At 40.4% G+C, this 21,648-nt stretch overlaps 1 protein-coding gene and 1 long non-coding RNA gene across 2 annotated transcripts; one reads left to right on the top strand and one right to left on the bottom strand.

Annotated features, from left to right (window-relative positions):
• The first annotated feature begins 12,178 nt into the window (after positions 1-12,178).
• Positions 12,179-15,823, top strand: LOC139196370 (uncharacterized). Its single transcript, XR_011581202.1, has 5 exons — positions 12,179-12,410; positions 12,494-12,653; positions 12,759-12,827; positions 13,526-13,584; positions 14,538-15,823. It is a non-coding gene; the product is annotated as an uncharacterized lncRNA (long non-coding RNA).
• A 68-nt stretch (positions 15,824-15,891) lies between these two features.
• On the bottom strand, positions 15,892-21,202 carry LOC114824755 (gamma-glutamyl peptidase 5-like). The gene is made up of 4 exons (XM_070822220.1): positions 20,729-21,202; positions 16,768-16,920; positions 16,387-16,554; positions 15,892-16,217 (listed from the first exon to the last, which is right to left on the bottom strand). Exons 1-4 carry the CDS (start codon positions 21,035-21,037, stop codon positions 16,116-16,118), a joined length of 732 nt encoding a protein of 243 aa, XP_070678321.1. The 5' UTR covers positions 21,038-21,202; the 3' UTR covers positions 15,892-16,115.
• Positions 21,203-21,648: the final 446 nt, after the last annotated feature.

Here is a 21,648-nt window from a genome sequence, read left to right as displayed (position 1 = left end):
TATCCAAATTTGAGATCCATCGGAGTAGTACAACTTCAGAAATTCAAGTATGATGAGTAACTGTTCATCAATGTTCTGTTAATCCGTCAGACTTGTTGTGAGCTTCGAAACTCCATTTTCTCTTGTTCAAATCGGCATGCTTTCTTCATTGAAGTTGTTCCTCATCGTCTCTTTCATAACATATCAAAAATTCAGAATGAACTAATGGTTAAATATTTCCAGATCTTCGAAACATCACAGCAGCTTCGAAATCTGCAAGAATCCGACTGTCATGTTTGGAGCTTCAACACTTTAATTTCCGTCGCTCAAACAGAAATGGTTCCTTCTTGAAAGTTGTTCATATGCTCAAGAACTATAGGGTGTCCAAAATTCAGCTCCATTGGAGAAGAGCAGAGGTTGCAGAAATTTGATAGATGAAAGGAGGCGGAAGAGGGAGAGAGAGAAAAAGTCTCTTGGGTTGGATTTCTATTTTGGGGCAGATTCCAATTTTTGTAGCACCTTCATTATTGATGAATTGCTTGTACTTTTGTCCATTATGAAACTTGGGACTTTGGCTTGTTGTTGGATCTATTATAATATGTTTGGGAACATATATAAGTGAATAAATAAGAAGGAAAATTTTGGGCCCTTGTGGGTGTAAAACAAAAAATGTTTATGTTTACCCAAGTGTTTTTGTACAAGTTCAAGGGCATCTTGGGTTTTGTGAACACAAAATTTGTTTATTTGGAGCAAGGTTTTGTGTTGAAGCTTTGTAGGTGAAGCTTTGGTGTTGAAGCTTTGATGGTGAAGCTTTGTAGATGAAGCTTTGTAAATGAAGCTTTCGAGGTGAAGCTTTGATGGTGAAGCTTTGTGGGTGAAGCTTTGGAGGTGAAGCTTTTCGGGTGAAGCTTTTTGGGTGAAGCTTTTTAGGTGAAGCTTTGTGGGTGAAGCTTTGGAGGTGAAGCTTTTCGGGTGAAGCTTTTTGGATGAAGCTGTTTTTTTTTTTTTTTTTTTTTTTTTTTTTTTTTTTTTGGCGCTTGACACGGTCTTCATTTGCTTGTTTTGTAGTGACTGTGGAAGACGGATTGCTTTCTGATTGAGAAGGGTTCCGGCATCGCTTGCTATGAATGTAAAAGAGTGAGGGCTGAGTTGGCTAAATTACCTCTTTATTGAATTCATTGTCAAATGGCCTTCATTACATAGGATGCCGAACGGCTATAGCTCAACACTTGTACATCGTGAGTCTATTTGTAGTAGTACTTCAAGTGATCAGCGTTCCATGGATGGCCAAGGGTCTTGCCATCGGAGCTTCTAAGTGTGTAAGAGCCAGGGCGACTGATGCCAATGACTTCATACGGTCCATCCCAGTTTGGACTAAGTGTGCCTTCACTCGGGACTCTGTCGCAGAGTAATCTTTTCTTTAAGACCCAGTCTCCTATTTTGAAAGAACGAGGCTTGACCCTAGAGTCATAATAGTTGGAGATGCGCTGCTTGTAGGCGACATTCCTCAAGTGAGCTTGGTTTCTGTGTTCCTCGACTAAATCCAAGTTGAGGGTGAGTTGTTTGTCATTTTCACTTTGAATGTAGTTCTGGACTCGGAATGTTGCTTGCTCGAGCTCAACAGGGACAACCGCCTCTGTGCCAAAGGCAAGTGAGAATGGAGTTTCTCCTGTTGAAGTCCGATATGAAGTGCGATATGACCAAAGAACTTGGGGTACAAATTCTGGCCAACAACCTTTAGCTTTGTCCAAGCTGGTTTTCAAAGTGCGCTTGATTATTTTGTTGATGGCCTCAACTTGTCCATTAGACTGGGGATGAGCTGGAGAGGCAAAGCATAAGTTGATGTTGAACTTAGAGCAGAACAACCTGAACTTCTTGTTGTCAAACTGTCGCCCATTGTCAGTGACTATCGCATTGGGAATGCCGAATCTACAAAGGATGTTCTTCCACACGAAGTCTTCTATCTTTGCCTCAGTAATGGTTGCCAAGGGTTCTACTTCGGCCCACTTTGTGAAGTAGTCCACTGCAACGACTGCGTAACAGACTTTGCCCTTCCCTGCCGGCATTGGGCCGATCAAATCAAGTCCCCACTGGGCGAAGGGCCAAGGGCTGATCATAGGAGTAAGAGGCTCTGGAGGGGAATGAGGAATAGTTGCTTATCGTTGACATTTGTCACATGAGCGGGATACTTTGATGGCATCCTGGTGGAGTGTTGGCCAGTAATATCCTTGGCGAAAAGTCTTGTGTGCTAGGGACCGAGATCCAGCATGATCTCCACAGACTCCCTCATGTATTTCCCGAAGGACGATTTCCGCCTCGGCAGGCGTAAGACACCTTAAGTATGGCAGGCTAAAACCTCGCTTATAGAGTTGATCATTGATGATCAGGTAGCGGGTAGACTTGTATCGAATTTGCTTAGCCTGGACTTTATCATTTGGGAGGGTGCCATGAGCAAGGAAATTATAGATCGGGGTGATCCAACTATCCCCCTGTTGTAAGTTGCATACTTCTGCGGCCATGGTGCTTGGTGTTGCCAACAGTTCGACATGAATTTTTCTTCCAATCTTGTCTTCCACAGCTGAGGCGAGGCGAGCCAGGGCGTCTGCATGACTGTTTGCCGCTCGAGGAACTTGGGTGATCTGGTAGTGGAAGTGCTTGAGCAAAAGTTGTGTTTGCGCAAGATATGCTGCCATGGAGCTGTCCTTAGCATCAAAGTTGTTGGTAACCTGGTTGACCACTAATTGGGAGTCACTGAAAATATCAATTTGTTTAACCCCGAGGTGTTTGGCCAAACGTAATCCTGCTAGAAGGGCTTCATACTCGGCCTCATTGTTTGATGCCTTGAATTTGAAACGAAGAGCATACTCCATTGCTACTTTGTCGGGCGTAGTCAAGACTAGTCCCGCTCCACAGCCCTGTTGGTTGGATGAGCCATCAACATACAAACTCCATGCTGAGGTCGTTGATTCTACCTTCTGAGCTTCCGATGGTAATGAAGCTACTGCTTCAGGTGTAGAAGCAATGTCAACAGGATATGTGAAGTCGGCGATGAAATCTGCTACTGCTTGGCCTTTTTCGGCTGGTTTTGGTTGGTAGGAGATGTCAAACTCACCCAATGCTATCGCCCATTTGATCATTCGTCCAGACGTGTCAGGACTCTGGAGTATCTGTCGAAGAGGGTGATTGGTAAGCACGATGATGGCGTGTGCTTGGAAATAAGGGCGAAGTTTCCGAGCAGACATGACCAATGCTAGAGCTAATTTCTCAATGTTGGAGTATCGTGTCTCCGCATCTTGTAGGGCCTTGCTAGCGTAGTAGACGGGCCGTTCGACACCACTGTCCATTCGAATAAGAACAGAACTGACTGTTGAAGCCGAAACCGATAGATAGATGATAAGAGTGTCACCAACTTCTGGTTTGGAGAGCAGAGGGGCTTTACTCATGTACTCTTTGAGGTTCCTGAATGCCTTGGCACATTCCTCCGTCCATGTAATGTACTTCTTATTTCCCTTGAGTGCTTTGAAGAAAGGAGCACATCTGTCTGTGGCCTTAGAGATGAATCTGGTTAAGGCTGCCACCTTGCCAGTAAGGCTTTGGATGTCTTTTGAAGTTATTGGCTCTTTCATGTCGAGGATTGCTTTGATCTTCTCGGGATTAGCTTCAATGCCTCGTTGGCTAATCATGAAACCTAAGAATTTGCCAGAGCCTACGCCGAAGGCACATTTGTTGGGGTTTAACCTCATTCGATACCTCTTCAAAATAGTGAAAGTTTCAGATAGGTTGGTGATGTGTTGGTCAGCATGTTTGCTCTTGACTAACATATCATCAACGTAAACTTCCATGCTCTTCCCAATCTGCTCGGCGAACATTGAGTTGACTAGTCTCTGATAAGTCGCTCCTGCATTCTTTAGGCCGAAAGGCATGACTTTATAGCAGTATAGTCCTCTGTCGGTAGTGAAGGCTGTGTGTTCTTGATCCGAAGGGTTCATGAGGATTTGGTTGTATCCTGAGTAAGCATCCATGAAGCTCAGGAGTTCACACCCGGCCGTAGAGTCTATAAGTCTGTCAATAAGAGGAAGAGGGAAGCTATCTTTCGGACACCCTTTGTTTAGGTCGGTGTAGTCAACACACATTCTCCACAAGACCTTTTGAAGCAAAAGACTTTCTTTGGTCGGATTTTTCTTAACAAGGACCACATTTGCTACCCATGTCGGGTAATTGACTTCGCGGACAAAGCCTATGCCTTTGAGTTTTTCAACTTCTACTTTCATTGCCTCGTATCGTTCAGCGTCATAAGATCTTCGCTTCTGTCTCACCGGCTTGATCTTGGGGTCAATACTCAAACGATGACAAATGACATCGGGAGAGATGCCTGACATGTCCTCGTATGACCAGGCGAAGACTTCAGTGTTCTCTTTCAAAAAAGATATCAATGCTAATCGAAGGGGTGGTGACAATGTGGTGCCAATCTTCACCATGCGATCTGGATAATCTCTTGAGATAGGTACCTTCTCCAACTCTTCAGCAGGTTGGGCTTGCTGGGTGAAAGAGTCATCTCGAGGATCATCGGGTTGATTGTTGCTATCAGGAAGATCCAAGTTCGCTTCATCTAGGCTGGTCTTTGTGACTTGGTCATGTACAGACAGGGTTTCCTTGGGTTCGGGCAAGTGTTGTTGCTTAACTGAAGTGTTGTAACATGATCGTGCACTAAGCTGATCTCCTCTGATGTAGCCGTTGCCATGGGGGGTTGGAAATTTCATCAACAGCATATGCGTGGATACCATAGCCTTGAGATCATTGATGCCTGTGCGCCCAAAGATGACATTGTATGCCGTTGGGCAGTCAACCACTAGGAAGTTAGTGGTAATGGTAGCCGTGTAAGGGCCTGTACCAATAGTAAAGGGTAAATGTATGCTCCCTAAGGGTTGCACGATATCACCGGAGAAGCTTATCAGAGGAGAAATCGAGCGATCGAGCAAGTGTTCAGCTACACTGAGTGCCCTGAAAGCTTCGGCAAACATGATATTGACCGAAGCCCCTGTGTCTACGAGGATTCGTCGAACATCAAAGTTGGCTATGTGAGCCTCCACGATCAATGGGTTGTTATGAGGGTAGATGATGCCTCTTTCTTCCTCAGGGTAGAAACATATCGGATCCCAGTTAGGCTTTTAATACTTCCCTCCCCTGATGTCTTCCACGTGAAACACTTGGTGACCAGGCCTCAGACTTCGTTCACTGTTTTTCATGGCCATATTGGAAGATTCAGATATGGGTGTGCCGCCACTTATGGAATATATGACATTCACCTGGCGTTGGTTACGGTTATCCCTTTGAGGGTGAAGAAGGAATTGATCAATTTTTCCTTCTCGTGCCAAAGCTTCAATACGATCACGGAGGATGATACATTTCTCGCTATCATGGCCGTTATGCTCATGGTAGCAACAAAACATGCCTGCGTTATTCGGGGGCGTGTAATCTGGGTGCCTCGGCTTTGGCTTTGGTATCAGGTGAGCGATGCTGGGGTAAATGGCCGCGTATGTGGCATTCAAGGGCGTGTATGTCTCATACCTTGGGGTAGGGGGTATCTTGACGCGGGTTTGACCCACTGCATTGACTGCCTGGGGGTGAGCGTTATTGTGGCGATACCCTTGGTTATCGGGATAGTGTCCCTTACTCTTTTTACTGAAAGGAGAGTGGTGAGGATGGAAATCCTTCCTCTTGCCTTGAAATTGATATGTCTGTTGATTCGGTGAAGCATTATGCAAGGCATGGGGAGGTGCCACTGCTGTTTGGAAAGTCGAGGTCTTCTCATTTAGGTGAGTCTGGCTTCCACCTCCCACTTGTTGATAAAGGATGGTTGTAGGGGGTTTCTCCTGATATGTCTTTGCCTTGGCGGAGGCATGGTTATAAGCCTGCGCCATCACCTCAGAGTAAGTCTTCCAAGTATTGGCATTGATCATGTATTTAAAGAAACAATCAAGTAGGCCTGCCGTGAAGGCTTTGAGGGCAGTCTTGTCGTCTGCCTCGGCACACCGGGAGTATTCATGGCTGAAGCGGCCAGCATACATACGTAATGACTCGTCTGGCTTCTGGCGGATAGTGTACAAGTCATCTGCAGAGTGCAAGCGATCGGTTTGGAAAATGTGTTGGGAAACAAATAGTTTCCTCAATTCCTCAAATGAGTCTACCGTCTCAGGTGTAAGACGACAATACCAATTTAGAGCTCCACCAGAGAGGGTGGAGGGGAAGAGAAGACATCGCTCTTCGTCGGTGTGCATCCGGTATGCCATGGTGGACTCAAAGAGGTTAAGGTGCTCAATCGGGTCCTCTTTTCCAGTATAAAGTTGCAAGCCAAGCTTTTGCTTTGTCTATGCTTGAATGGGGGTGTTGAGGATCCTCCTTGTAAGAGGGCTAGGCCTGGGTTGGTTCCAGTCAGGTATTTCAGCCTGACGTTCAGCCTTCAACTTGTTTACTTCCTCAAGAAGTTGTAGGACAAGGGGGTCCTGAGCGGAGTTATGTGTCACTGGAGCTTTCTTTCGTAAATCTCCATCTCCTCTTGGAATTAGGAAGGTTTGATCAAGGGCATGTGATTTTTCCCTGGACTCGCTGTACTGGCTTCCAGGGTATGTCTGTCGGAACACCTCTGAGTCCCCTGTACCCTCATGTCTCTCTAGGACTTGTTGCCCCTTCCCCAAATTGGTGGCCGGCTTGGGCCGTGGCAGGGGACCGAGTCTCTCAGAAATCCTTGGGTCATTAATCTTTGAGCTTATATGGATGGAATTCTCTCGACGTTGCTTCAGGAAATCCCGACAATCGCGAAAGACGGCTTTCGATCCTTCTGCCCCTTCAGCAAAGAGGTGTCTCCCTCCACTTCTCATGGTTCGGGTCGAAGCAACTGGGTTAAGAGAAGCCTCATGTTGATTATCAAGTCGAGGGGTAATCTGTTCCCTATCAGGGATATCTATGTCGAATGCATGTGACCCTCCATGTTGGAGGGCACCCAGTTGATGGTTGACTTCCACGGGGGCAACAAGCTCGCGTGTCTGAGCTTGCCTAGCTTCGTGGAGTGTCTCGAAGAGCTTCTCATATTGCTCCTGGAGGACCTCATTCCTCATTGCTATCTTGTTGTTCTGAGCTTCCAACTCATCGACTTTAGCTTGAAGAAGAACTCGTTTTCCTTCCTTCTTTCGTTGTTTCGCACTATGTGCAAGGGGGGTGTCATTCTGTGTGCTGTGGCTTCCTTCGCTTCCCATGTTGGAGAGGGATGCCTGATCAAAAGAAAGTGTACGAATGATAGAAACCAGCTTGACACAGCTGAAGAGAGTAGGAATAAGTGTCGTTTCCCACAGACGGCGCCAAATGTTGATGCACAAAATCAGCGAAGACTTTGGTACAACAGAAAGTGTCAGGTTTTGTGACCTTCGCTTGGTTGCTTGGTTGCTTCAGTCACTAGTGAGGATAAGTACGTAAATGAATAGAGACAGAGAAGAAAACACAGGATGTACGTGGTTCACCCAGATTGGCTACGTCCACGGAGTAGAGGAGTTCTTATTAGTAGTGAAGGGCTTACACAAGTACAAAGGATCAAGCTCTCAATTTAGTGAGTTCTTGTGAATGATTTAACACAAAATGGCATTAGGCAATATTGTGGGGGAATGACCCCTATTTATAGAAAAACTTGTAGCTTTGTCACATTGACATGTGTCATGTTATGATTGGTTCTTGATGTCGACACGTGCTGCGCTCTGATTGGCTTCTAATCTTGACACGTGTCGAGTAGTGATTGGCCTCCTGGTCGGAGGGGAACTCTTCTGGGTCCTTGACAGTATAGCGTTGGCCGGTGCTCGGTAGTTTCGGGATTGGTCAAGTATGGTACAAACAGGGTGTATCAATTTAAATTGTATCTTAAAGCTTCCGTATTGTGCAAATGGTTACGTCACTCTCACGTGACGGCCAGCATGCCCTCCTTCGGGACGGGGTGTGTCAGTTGGTATCAGAGCATGGTTGCAATCTTGGACATCTTGAGAAGTTTCTAGTGAATTCTGTCAGAACTACACCGCCTCGTAGCAAACCACGTAGTTAGAGGAACTTAGTCTCCCTGATTTAGCGGGTTGGGGGAAACTATTCTTATGGTGATTCAGTATATTAGAAAAATGGACATTTTAAGACGGGTTATGAGTTGAATTTGAATCACTTAAGAGAAATGATGAACCTGAGGGAACAAAGTGACGGATTAACCAATTGGAAAAGATGTTTCGGAATATGCAAGTCAAAGGAATCTTCCTTCTGACAAGGGGTCGAGACGACTACCTGGTTTTGGTTATGAATTTGTATCCTGGTGGAAACAGGAGTATGAATTGTTGTCACCAGAGGAATCAGTCGATTGAGAATTGTTTAAGGACTTGTTTAAAGGAAAAGTTTATCCCTCCGGCATTTATCGATGGTAGTAAACAAGAGTTTACAAATATGAGACAAGGAAGGTGATGATCGAGGGATATTATAGAAAGTTTTCAGACTAGCCTCGTTCCATCCAGATATTGTTGTTAATTTGGTGGAGGTGTTATGTTGTTTTAAGCTGGGTGACAAAAGGGAAGTGGTATTTTGGGTGACCACTATCCATTGTAGTTCTTATCAGGAGTATGCTAGATGTTGTTGAATCTTGAGGACTCTGAGAACATGAGCAACGAGAATAAAGAAGAATAAGAAATGAATGGGAATTAAAAGAAGACGATAAAGTTAATGATTCGTCATATCAAGGATATAGAAAGATTTAGAGCTTCGAAAGAAGTGAAGCTAGAGTTAATTCTTCTAGCTGAGGTTTTAATGTCGCTGGTCAGAATAAAAGTGATGGATATACTGGTAATCCCAGATATTTGAGACAAGGTGTCTCGAGTAAAGGAAATGTACCTTGTGCTGCAGGTACAAAAATTAACACTTTGGGAAGTGTGAAATTAATGAATGTGTTTATGTGAACAGAGGGGACACAGAATTGTGAATCGTCCCTAGAATCAGTTGTACTCAATAATTTTCCATGATATCATAGTTTCGATTCAGAAGAGTTATAAACTTAGTAGTTTGGTCGGATTGACTGTGAGTACAGAGAGATTTGATGAGTTATATGTTCAGCCGTACAGGCCACGAGAAGTGGATTCGATTGACACATGCGAAATTTGTGAGTTATAGGCTCGGCCGTACCGACCACGCGGAGTGGATCCGGCCGACGTATTATTGAGATAAGAGTTGAATCAACCGTATTGGTCATTCTAGTTGACTTCGGCTGATATATTTCTTATTATGTATGTTATTACCTAGAGAGTAGTAAATAAATGTAGTTGAGACGAGTGTATGTATTTTGCATTGAGTGACAAAATAGTAATGTTATATCTTTGTGAGTGGTTGCCTACTTATCGAGACAACGATGATTTATCAGTATTGCGGGCTGCAGACCGTAATATTAATAACTCATTCGTGGATTCGTTAAGTAAGTAAACCGGTAGATTATTTTGTACTTATTCAGAATGCTTAGTAGTAATAGAGTATGTATTGTGTCGGTTAAATTATTTCCATTAGATTGGTTGGTTATAATTGTGACAAGACGGAATGTTAAGGGAAACCAGTACTTTCCATCGATCTGGATGACCAGAGATTACTTTTGTAAGTATGCAAAGTGGATTGAGTTCAGCCATTATTTATGCTGTGAGAGCAAAGAGATTGTTTTCGAAAGGCTGTCAAAAATACTTAGCTCATGTGGTGCTAAATGATGTTGTTTGGAGTAGTGTGAATAATGTCGAAAGAGTTAGACTTTTCTTGATGTCTTCCCTGAAAGTATACCTGGATTGCCTTCAGGCAGAGATATGAGGTTCATTATTGATTTGTTGCCAGGTATAAATTTATATTGGAGATTGGTTCATGATGAGTTAAGGGAATTGGAAATTCAGTTGAGGGAATTGGTTGATAAAAGTTTTATTCAACCTAGTACAACACTTTTGAGGAGCCCCAGTTTGTTGGTGAGGAAGAAAATGGATCTTGAGACTGTTCATTGATTATAGACAATGGAGTCGGGTAACGATTGAGAACCGTTATCCATGGTGATGTACTGATGTTTATTTAACCAGCTCAGAAGTAATTGCGAAGATTCAAAGATTGAATTGAGATCTGGTTACTACCAATTGAATATTATAAGTGACGTTGATCATAAGATGGTTTCTGGACTTGTTATGGTCCTTATAAAGTTTGGTGATGCTATGTGGATACTCATGCAGTTTTATGAGTTGATGGATGAAGTATTCCAATAATGCCTTGATAATTGATATCATTTTCATTGAAGATATTCTGGCATATTCTGAGCCAGAGCAGAGCATGTAAACGTATTAAGTCGGTAGAACAAAGATTGGAAGAATGTCGATTGTATGCTAAGTTTAGCAAATGCGAATGTTGGATGAATCAAGCAGCATTTCTGGGATATGTTATATATTCTTAAGGTATTCAAGTGAATCCTTAAAAGGTAACAGAAATTAAAATTTGGAACAACCACGAGTCGTAATTGAGATTTGGAATTTCTTAGCTTACCAGGCTATCTTGGATGGTTGTGAAAGATTTTTCAGTCATTGCTTTGTCATTGACGAGACTGTTGAGAAAAGAGGTTAGGTATGAGTGGGAAGGAATTGTAAGCAAAGGATTCAACAACTGAAGTATTTCCTCACTCATGCACGTATTTTGGTATTCCCAGAGAATAGTGGTAATCATAAATTTTTAGTGATGTTTCTTGAATGGTATTGGAGGCATGTTGATGCAAATGTTAGGGTGATTGCATACGTTTCACGATAAATGGAATCTCATAAGATGAATTACCCTACTGGTGATTTGGAAGTCACGATTACCATTCTTGCTGTGAAGTTATGGAGACATTATATTTTAGTGGGAATGCAAGATTTTTTTTTTACGAATCCAAAAAGTCTTCAATATCCATTACTTGGAAGGAATTTGATATGAGGCAGCGAAAGTGAATTGTATTGCTTAATGAACATGATTGTACGATCAGGGTGATCGTAAAGTTTGTTCTAGCTGAAGCACTTGGTGAGAAGACTACAGTAAGATTAATATCTGGCACGTTTGCCAAGAGTATCATTTTGTGGATTGAAAACCAACGGAAGAAAAATTAAGAATGGAAGATCGAGAAGAAGTTATACTTGTTAAGTAACAAGTTAGTACATTTACCCCAGTGTTGAGTAACAACCTTTCCCAGACAGTGCAACACTACTTATTTGTTTTATGGAAAAGAGAATTGGATTACGGAACTGCTAAGTTTCTTAAGTATGTTGGTTGTGCAGTTTCCGAAGTAACGCCATAAGGACCATGAAATGTGTCACGTGAGTCGGTTTTTGATGACTTGTGAATGGAATGTTTCTGGGTAGAGAAAGATTCGATCGAGAAAGAGTTTTAGTCGACCCTGAGACTATGGATGAGTCTCCTCAAAGTATTCAGGTGATTAAGTTAACCTGAAGTAACCAGGAATGGCAAAAGAGATCAACAGATGGATATGCCACTAATCGAGTGTGTAAGGTAAATGGTTTGATATTTTTGGAAAATTCACCACGAACAGAAATGAAGAGAATTGGAAAAGAGACAAGATAAGATTTAAACACATCAGACCGTTTTGATCATTAAAAGAATCAATGAAGTTGCATATAAGTTTGTGATGCCTTCAAAATTGGCTAAGGTGCATAATGCATTATATTTCGATGCGTTGTCACTAGGTGGCAGATTCGTCACATGGGATTCTGGTGCAACTATTTAGAATTCAATTGGATTCGACTTGATAAGGAACCAAGGACTACTTTGGATTGGGAAAAGAAGGTCCTGAGAATTAAGACAGAGTAAGTGGTAAAAGCTTTGTGAAGGAAATCATTCAGTAGAAAATTATGTGGGAGAAAGAGAAACGGATGAGAGAGATTTACCCGAAGCTATTGTTGGAGTATGATTGATTTAGTTGATTGCTGGAATTTCGGGGACGAAATTCTATAAGGAGGGAAGATTGTCACAGCCCGTCCTGGAATTTTAATTCCGAGGACGTGAAAAGACGAAAATGCCCTTAAACGGGATTAAGGTGCGTAATTTTGGTATTGGTTTTACCTAAAATTCCTAAGTTATTGTTAATTAAACTTAAACTTGGACTAATAATTTTGTGTTTGGACTTTAGGTAGGGTCCTACACCCTAAATCCCTCCCCATTTCCCGTTTGTTGTCTCTCTCTCATCTCCTCAGTCACTCTCTCTCTCTCTTCCTCAGCTCTTCCTCAGAAACTCTCACTCTCTCTCTTCTTCTCGAACGCACGGGCAACCACCAAAACCACCTAAAACCTATACCAACGTCCAAGTTAAGACTACCATTGCAACCCTGAGGACTCCACGATCACGTAGACACCATTTTCAGGTAAGTTTTGCTTCGGAAAACCCTAGTTTTTAAGGTCCCGTGTTTATATACTGTTCATGATCTTTTAAATGGTTACGATTTAGGCTAAAACAAGATCACAGCGAGCTTAGTGAGGTCCCAAGGAAGCTCGGAGTGCTTCGTTGGAAGTTTTTGGACGTAAGAACACGGAGATCGACAAGTTCAAAGTTTGGCCGGAGCTTTCGAGGCGTTTTCCGGCGAATACCCGGCGAGTTAGGAGTCGAGGTAGGTATCAATCTCTTCGTCTCGTCAAGTACTACAACTTTCCTTTTTGTTTCACTCAATTTCGTTGAGTATTGAAGAAGTTATACTCATTTGAAAAATACCCAGTTTCCGGCGACCTCCGAGGCTTTCGAGGCAGTTTCCGGCCAAACCACGGAGAACTAGGTGTTTTGCAAGGTACCATTATCTTTGTCTCTTCAAGGGCTACAACTTTCGTTTTTGAATCACTTGATTTCGTTGAGAAATGACAAAGTTATGGCAATTTGAAAAACTGCCCAGAAAACGGCCGCCGGAAAAACCAGTCCGGCGACCCAAGGAAGAAGAAGGTGCTACAGTAAAAATAAAAAATAAAAATAAAATTATTTTATAAATATGTCGACGTCCGTGACGTCGAGTAGATCACTGTGGTATATTCATATACCTAAATTGAACACCGTATGAGAAAGTTATTGAAGATTGTTGGTTAGGTGTTCAAATAACGTTTTATAGTTTTCACATTTAGGTGAAAATGTGAATTGATGATCCGACCGTTGGATCGTCACCAAACTTTGATACGTTGTAATACGTAATATTTGAGGATTATTGGAACTTACGGATTGGGAATCCGAGTTACGGATCTTCCGGAATTGGAATTGTAAGTCCATAATATAAAATGTTAACCGTCACTTAGTTTTGGAAATTGACGGAGATCCGACCGTTGGATGGTAATGAAATTTTAGGATGTTATCCTAGAGATATATTGTGGACCTCTGGAAGTTATGGATTTAAAATCTGAGTGGCAGATCTTCCGGATCGAACTACGTAGTGACGTATTTTATATAAGTTATATATTCTATCGATATGAATTCTGAGGTTGGATTTGATTACTATTCTAGGCGGCGATCGTCGTGAAGCCTTGATGTGTGGTGCTAGGGAGTTGTTGGACGAACTCCAGGTGAGTGGGCAGTTTTGTTTTCCGTATATATATATATACTTAACGTTTTCCCAGAAATTGAAAATGCATGAAATTATGTTTAAAATGAAATGCATATGAGTTATGTGGAAAAACGGGAAGTGAAATACCATGCATAGAATTGATATGAAAAGTATATAGAAATGTGAGTTGAAATGCCATGCATGAATTAATATATGATGCATATGTATGAATTGGTGCGGTGGACGCACATGTAAGAATTGATTTATGATGCATATGTATGAATTGGTGCGGTGGACGCACAGGTAAGAATTGATTTATGATGCATATGTATGAAATGGTGCGGTGGACGCACAGATGAGTATTTAATTACTGTTATGATGATGATGATATATATTGAGCTCAAATCCTGCACCATGGTTTAGTGCTTATAGTATTCACCGCATCGCACGCTCGCCTTGGATCCAAGTAGATGCTAGTCGTACAGTCCACGCGGAGTGGGTACGACAGACCAGTCGCGAGAGTGTTAGTGAGATTCCGACTGGTGGGTGACCTTAGATTATGTGCACAGATGATTTATGAGAAGCACTAGAGCGTAACTTGTGTGCAGAAGGCCGGACGGGTCACAGAGGTGACTCCGGTAGAGTGATAATGATAGATTTTGAGCTCTAGGTTCAACCGTATAGGGCTATTAGAGGGCCTACGGTTGATTACTTTCTTGCACCTGATATGATTATGTTGATGCATTCATACCTTATTACTGTTGAGATGATGTGGCATGGCATGATTGATAAAGAGATAATGTTGAGATAGTAAAAATGAAGTTTTGAGAATATATATGTATATTTATATTTTACATTTCTGGGAAAGTATACAGGTTTTACGGAGAGGGGTTACAACGTTTTGAGAAATGTTTGGATTTGGAAAAGAATTGTTTTACTGACCCACTCAATTTTGGTTTTGCGCCCCTCCAGGTTCAGGAATCACAAAGGTGTGGTGACTACGAGGAATTCGACGGTGTTCTGACAGATTGGACAAAATTAGGACTCACCTTTGGGTGTATCAATTTAAATTGTATCTTAAAGCTTCCGTACTGTGCAAATGGTTACGTCACTCTCACGTGACGGCTAGCATGCCCTCCTTCGGGACGGGGTGTGTCAGTCAGTCACTATTCATTTGAGTGGATTAAATGGACTGAGTGTCAGCACATTTTTTAGGGGTGAACTTGCTTGTTTCCGAAGTACTACTCGGGCCATTGAGCTTGAACAAAATGTAGTGTTCCTCTCCCTACTGCAAGAAATCCTTCTCTTATACATAAGAATTAAGAAATTCACTCTTAATTTTCCAACAAACTATAACCTCAAGCCCATTGTTTTCTATTTCCTCAAGCTTTAAGCTTTTTCCTTCCACTTCTCATCCTCTACCTTTGAAACCTCAACCACCATTGTCAAATGCTCACCAAGACACCAAGAAAATCCTTAAGCCCTCATTCCACACTCAAGCTAACACCAAAGGAAGCTCATGCACTCTCATCTGCTAAACTTATGACTCTTTTAACTCCCATACCTCAAGCTCTCAAGCCAAGCCATTTTTCAGTGTTAGCATATCATTACCAAGCATTTGGGCAGTTGCCAAAAACACTTTATCATCGTCGGGAGAATCTCAACATAACATCACACCAAACACTTAGCAGCTTCTGGCAAAAACAACAAAGCATTCCCTAGGGACTCGCTTGTCCTTCAAACTGCTTTGGGCCTAGTTCATGCACTCATATCTATTAAGAACACGTGTGATCCAACAACGACCCAATTAGTTAACGTGTTAGAGCCGAAACTCATTATTTTTGTGTCGTTTCGAGTCGAGCTAACATATTTGCCAAGTCTAGTTGAAAATGTTGAGCTGTGAACAACTTGTAGGCCCACTGCTAACAAATTCAACCCTCCACTGCTGGACCCTTTGATACGCATTTTTCTAATTAAAGTGTCTTCTTGAGAATATCAACATTATAGTTAGAAAAGAAGATTTCCTTCATGTGGAATTCTTCAGTTAAAAATTCTCTTATTTTTTATATGGAGTTATACAAATGTTGCGTTGTCTCGGGCACCAAAAATCTCAAGACCGGCCCTACAACTTCCTTCATGTCTTCCCTTATCTCTACTTTAATCTGCACTAGTATAAAGTTGTTTGGACTATAATTTTTCTAGGCATTGGATTTCAACCATTCGAACCATAATTAATTATATTAGGATTGATTTGCAGTAATTTTTGTTTCCTTTTCGCTGCATGCTAGGCCACGGATGTCAATCATATTGTACTACTTGAGTGAGATGATCAGAAAATGCAAAGATTTTATTAGCAAAATTAAGCAACCTTGCAAACTCTTCTTCAAATTATACTTGATAACATATTAATCCTTAAGCTGCCAACCTAAACACAGTTACCAACCTAAGAACACCGAAACAACTAACGACCCTTTCTTAGCCTCTCCTCAAAACACAAGATATTCACACTTAATTTTTTTTCTTTCTTTCTCATATATTAGTCATTTATCATCATAATTCACCCTTGAGAAAGCTTCTGCAAACCCTCTTCCATGCCTCTCTGTCTGGCTCACATGCCTCCACCTTGGCCTTCAATTCTTCAGTTTCCGAGTCCTAAAACCAAATCAACAATAACAAATTAAACTGTTGCATGATTTGTTAACTAGACGAACATTTGAAAAGATAATGATAACGATTTTGATACTCCCAATTTAGCTTCTGGACCGCAAAGCGGAATATTTATAGTGTTTACGATCACAAAAATGTTATAGAAGTATATTACCAAGATGTATTCGAGCTTGGCAAGGTGATCGATAAGATTGAGAAGAATGTCTTTGGTGTACTCAGGGTGTCCTTGGATTCCCATCATGTGATCTCCATACTTAAACATCTCCACACCAGTCTTATCCGACCAGGCAATTAACTCAGCCTTAGGCGGCAGTTCCCACACCTATTTTTTTAAATGAGATCAATAAACATGAATTTATCTATCAAAACTGATATGTATAACAAGTTAAGCAACATATAATTAATTAAACTTGACTTTCGTGCATGGTAAGGTAAACCCTAAACCCTAAATGCTAAAGTATTTTGCATGAAAGTCAAACTGATATTGTAGGACGATCAACGAAGGAGAAGTAGATTTGTGGACAGACATACACACCTCATCTCGATGGATTTCATATATGGAGAGAAGAGCTGGAATTTTGAGAGTGGATAAGGCCTTGGAAGATGATGACAAGTGGACGGTTCGGATTCCGATATCCCAGCCTGTGATGGCTCTGCCAGTTTTTCCTCCCAATGCACGGCTCAATATCTAATCAAAGCCACAACTCCCAATCATTCATCACAAACATAAACAAGCATCAATGGCATTAATTTGAAGGGTGGAGAAGGAGTTGGCTGCTCAACCATTTTCAAGCAACCCAAAAAGAAATATAACTAACTAAAAACTAACAGAATCGACATATAAGTTAGCCTATAAGTTATAACACACCAAAAAGTCGAGGCCATCTATTGTGTCCTAAAAAAGCAATAGAACGAACTAACTCTTTTACCTTCATTTTTTTTTATGATTTTTTTCACATTAAGTGCCTCCATATTTCAAAATATCACATACTCAACCAGTGGCTCGTTTATTAATCTGTCATCAGAATAACAAGAATTGTATTGAGGAGGAGTTGGAATGAGGTGGAGTTAGAATCAGATTTTTATTGACGTTGTTTACTAAAAATTTATGGAATCAAAGTAAAAATAATATGATTCCGTATAAAATGTTTACTAATATAATTCACATGAATACGAATATGAAAGCCAATGTGTGTGATTATAAAAGCTCTTATTCTAAATAATATATTTTAGATGCTTCTTACTTGTATCACTATTCCTATACACACTACAAAACTTATTTTTAATAAAACTTTTTATTAATTAACCTAAATAAATTTTAAAGTTTTTTATTTGTTAATTGTTTTTTGAATTCAGTAAAACTTTTCCAGCAACTAGCCAGCTATGCAAACATAATAAAGCATGTCTCGTATTTCAAAAGAAAATTCAAGGAAATAAGGGCTGCGACCATGTACAGAAGAGGAGAACATCGACTAAGGACAATAGCAGACATATCCCACGTATCAAGTAGTGGGAGGTGAGGTGATTCATCCACGAGAAGAAGAAATTTTTAGTTGTGACGGGAATATAAGTGGTACATCACGTGTTTTAATAGGAGTGGTAAGAAATTTTATTTTTTAAGTTATTAATTTTTTAGCACACATACATCTCACTATTTATATAATGACACGTGATATACCACTTCGTTCACACCGAAAAATCTATCCACGAGAAGAATCAGAATCCCTCCCAATAAAGGCAAAGTTGCATGGAAGTATTATTATATATGTATATTTTTAACGTGTGCATGTGGTGTTGGACGCCTTTATCTTACGTTCATAACATACAATTGATTACAGTGCGAAACCATGCACACGTTTCTCTCTCCTTCCTTCCTCCAAACCAAAGCACCCAAAAGTCACAATCCCCACTTTTCTCTTTCCTTCCTAGCGATCCAAAAGAAGAGTGCATTTTTCTCCCCATACTAAATGTTGGTACTGCTCATCATCTTATCAATTACTATTTTTCACCTTTTCGCTCGTTATTTTGGAACAACTCTCTACAGTTTAATAGATTTCCATCCCAAACCCTCCTATACGCTTTATTTTGAGTATAGATCCGTGGGATTTGGGGTGTTATTGAGGTTGAAACCACCCCTCTTCCGCTGGTTTCCATGGTGGCCGTGCGCTTTTTGGCCGTTTTAGTGGCTTAGCCACCTCGCATGCCAAGATTTGAGCCAAATTCACCTTGTTTAGGCCATAATTGATGCGAATCCGTCTTGATTCGACAGTGATGTGGACGGTCTTGAATTTGTCACCACTCATCATTGATCTATTATGACAAATTTGCATCGCTGATTCTTGCGTATTTTGTTGTTTGTAGTGACCATGTAGGGAATTTACTATGCTTGTTTGTGGTGCTTGATCACTGGATAAATACACGCAGTTTGACACTTTTATGTAATCATGTTTTAGCTTTAATTTTATATTGCTATTGCTAAAAAAACAAAAAACACCCAAAAGCCAGAAGCACACAACATTTCCTATCAAGTTTAGTTTAGCCACCGACAAATTACAAAATGTCATGGAAACTTTCATAGATATTATATTTAATTCTGCCAACGTCAGTTCGAATTTAACTTTTATAATATCTATTGGCCAAAAAGAAAAATATGTGACCATAAACCAATATACCAGGCCTCTTTTGCCCTAACCCAATCAAATTACACTCAGGATTAGGAACAAAATAGTCACCTAATTCAACACACATCACACAAATTACACACATGATTAATTTTATACCCACCTCTCTTTAGTGTCGGTCACTGACTCTTGTTTGAGACCCAAATGCTGGTTTGTTAGTTCACAGACTCGGACAGATTTTTATTGGAATTTATGCTCTATTTGAATGAGCAGCAATGTGATTTTGTCTCTGAGTGAAAGACAATCAAAGCAAAACAAAAACAAATATGGCCATATATTATATTCTCTTTTTATGACATAGTCATGTATCGTTGCTAAGACACAAAGTGTGAGTCAAAAGATAATAATAATAAAATGAGAACCAACGATGGTTCTCCAATAACGTAAGGGTAAACCGATAAGGCTATGTCGCAAACATCTAATGTTGCAACCTTTAGTGGCCTTCTGGATATATAATGTTGTTAAGTAGTGGGCACCATCTACTCCTGATACATTTTTGTAAAACATATACATACAGATGGGGAACAAAATCATGCGTTTTAATCAATGGTTAAACTTAGAGAGAAAAAGAGGGCACCTTACTTATTACCTGTACGTTTCTTCAATGCTTAATAATAGATAATACTTCGATACTTATTAGTAAGTACTTTATATATTTATTTTTTATTTAATCCAATTAATAGATATCACGTGTTTCTTATTTTTTTTTAAATAAAATGTGTTAAAAAAATTATTGGGCCAAATAAAAAAATGAGTATATAAATCCCTTACTAATGAATATTTAAGTATTATTTCAGAGCGGTTACTTAACTTATTAATCACAATTAATTCTGTGCTTCCATAAAGACTATTGTACCCTTAATCTGAAATAACCGAAAATGTCAGTGTCCAGCAGGAAACAGTATTTTTCCCACCATTTCGTTTTTTTTCAAACAGTATTTGAAATTTCTTTGATATTGTTGATATTTCTATGAAAATATTCGAAAAATTCAAAAAAAAAGATATGGAGCATGTAAAGTCTAAACTTCATTACATATAAGAGAAATTCTTAAATTTCAGCTAAAATCGACATATTTTGTTGAAATTTCTGACATATCGATTAAATATAGAAGAAACCCTTATATTTCTTCTAAATTAGTGTTTGACAATCCCTAAAATTTCATTTTTCTTAATTTTCATCAAAAGCTACCGATATTGATATATCTATCGATATTTCAACAAATTACATATCGATATTTCTACCAATATCAACATTTTAAAAACTGTTCCCAATGCGGCATCCAAAATCAAAATCCAAAAAAATAAGAAAAAAAATCAAATAGGAAACCACGTTAAAGCAAAATATACTAAAACGACCAAAATGCTCTTTCTTAAAAAATCCAATTTCCAGGAATTGGATCTCTCTTAGGCAAACCCTCCGGATTCTCTTGAACGAGATTAGTGGGCCGTTAGATTTTTATCCGACGGTTATAATTATTATAACTTTTAGAGGGTCCCCATTTGTAGCTTTGGATAAATATCTAATGGCCCACTAACAACGGTCAGGAAGATACCGAGGGGTTGCCTCAGAGAGGATCCGATTCATTTCCAAATGGGAAAAACCAACCGATTACCGATTCGACGAAGAAAACAAAAGACAGACAAAGAATGAATGAACAATATATACAAGGATGAATTGTGAATATGATTATTCTCTTCAATTAATTTGATTTGGGTTCAAACCCACACTCATTTCTTAGTGTAAATTAGAGTAATAATATAGCTGGTTCTTGTGAACATGATGACAAAAATAAAAATGATGGAATGATTATGTACCTGATGACCAAAGCAAATGCCGAGAACTTTTTTCTTGATGGAATCCAATTTCTGGAGGAGGGAGAGGAGCCTGCAGATCCAGGCATCAGTGCCGTGGGCATCCCTGCTGCTTCCGGATATCACAAACCCATCGTAGCTTTCAATCTCATCATCCTCCGGAAACTCACCGCACACCACCCGGTACAAGTCCCAAGCCTCCCCCTCCTCCGCCAGCATTGTCAGATACACCCCAAAATATCCCCCGTACGTCTTTTTCACAAACTCCGTGTCCTCTGCGCACAGAAGCACTGCGAATTTCTTCCCACCCATCTCAGGGAGAGGGAGGATTAATTGGATTTCTTAATGGGGTTTTGGAGAGAGATATTGCAATGCCTCTCCGCCTCTCCAAAAGACGAAATTTGAGAGAGAGAGAGAGAGAGAGAGAGAGAGAGAGAGAGAGAGAGATGGTCTGGTCTGGGTGTTGAAACTCCTTGGACTTACATGAGAGTTGGCCACATGCTTTTAAACTGCTGGGTTCTAGAAACGCTCACGTTTCGAAGCCAAATTTACGATTTTGACACCTAGTGCGGTTTTCCAAAAATACCCCTTGGCATTTGAATAAACGATATTATTTACACGAAGGAAGAAGGGTGAGACTTAGTCTCACAATGAACTAGCAATAATGTAGTTCAAATTTGCTTTTGGAAAAAATCAAACTTAAAATCTCTTACTTATAAATGAACATAAATATCATTAAACTGTAATAATTAGTACTAAGTGGCTACCCTTGCTATTTGGATCGTTTTGTTTTTTAATTTTTCGTGTTTAACTTTTTATGCATGCTGGCTACAGTGAACGTAAATGAATCTGCCTGGCTTAATGGCCTCCATTAGAAAGTTAGATGAACCTTCTCATATATAATTCCCACCTACGCAAACTTG

This window comes from Malus domestica, chromosome 05 (genome assembly GCF_042453785.1).
Source record: "Malus domestica chromosome 05, GDT2T_hap1".
NCBI classification, from domain to species: domain Eukaryota; kingdom Viridiplantae; phylum Streptophyta; class Magnoliopsida; order Rosales; family Rosaceae; genus Malus; species Malus domestica.
This window is presented reverse-complemented; position numbering and strand designations above follow the sequence as displayed.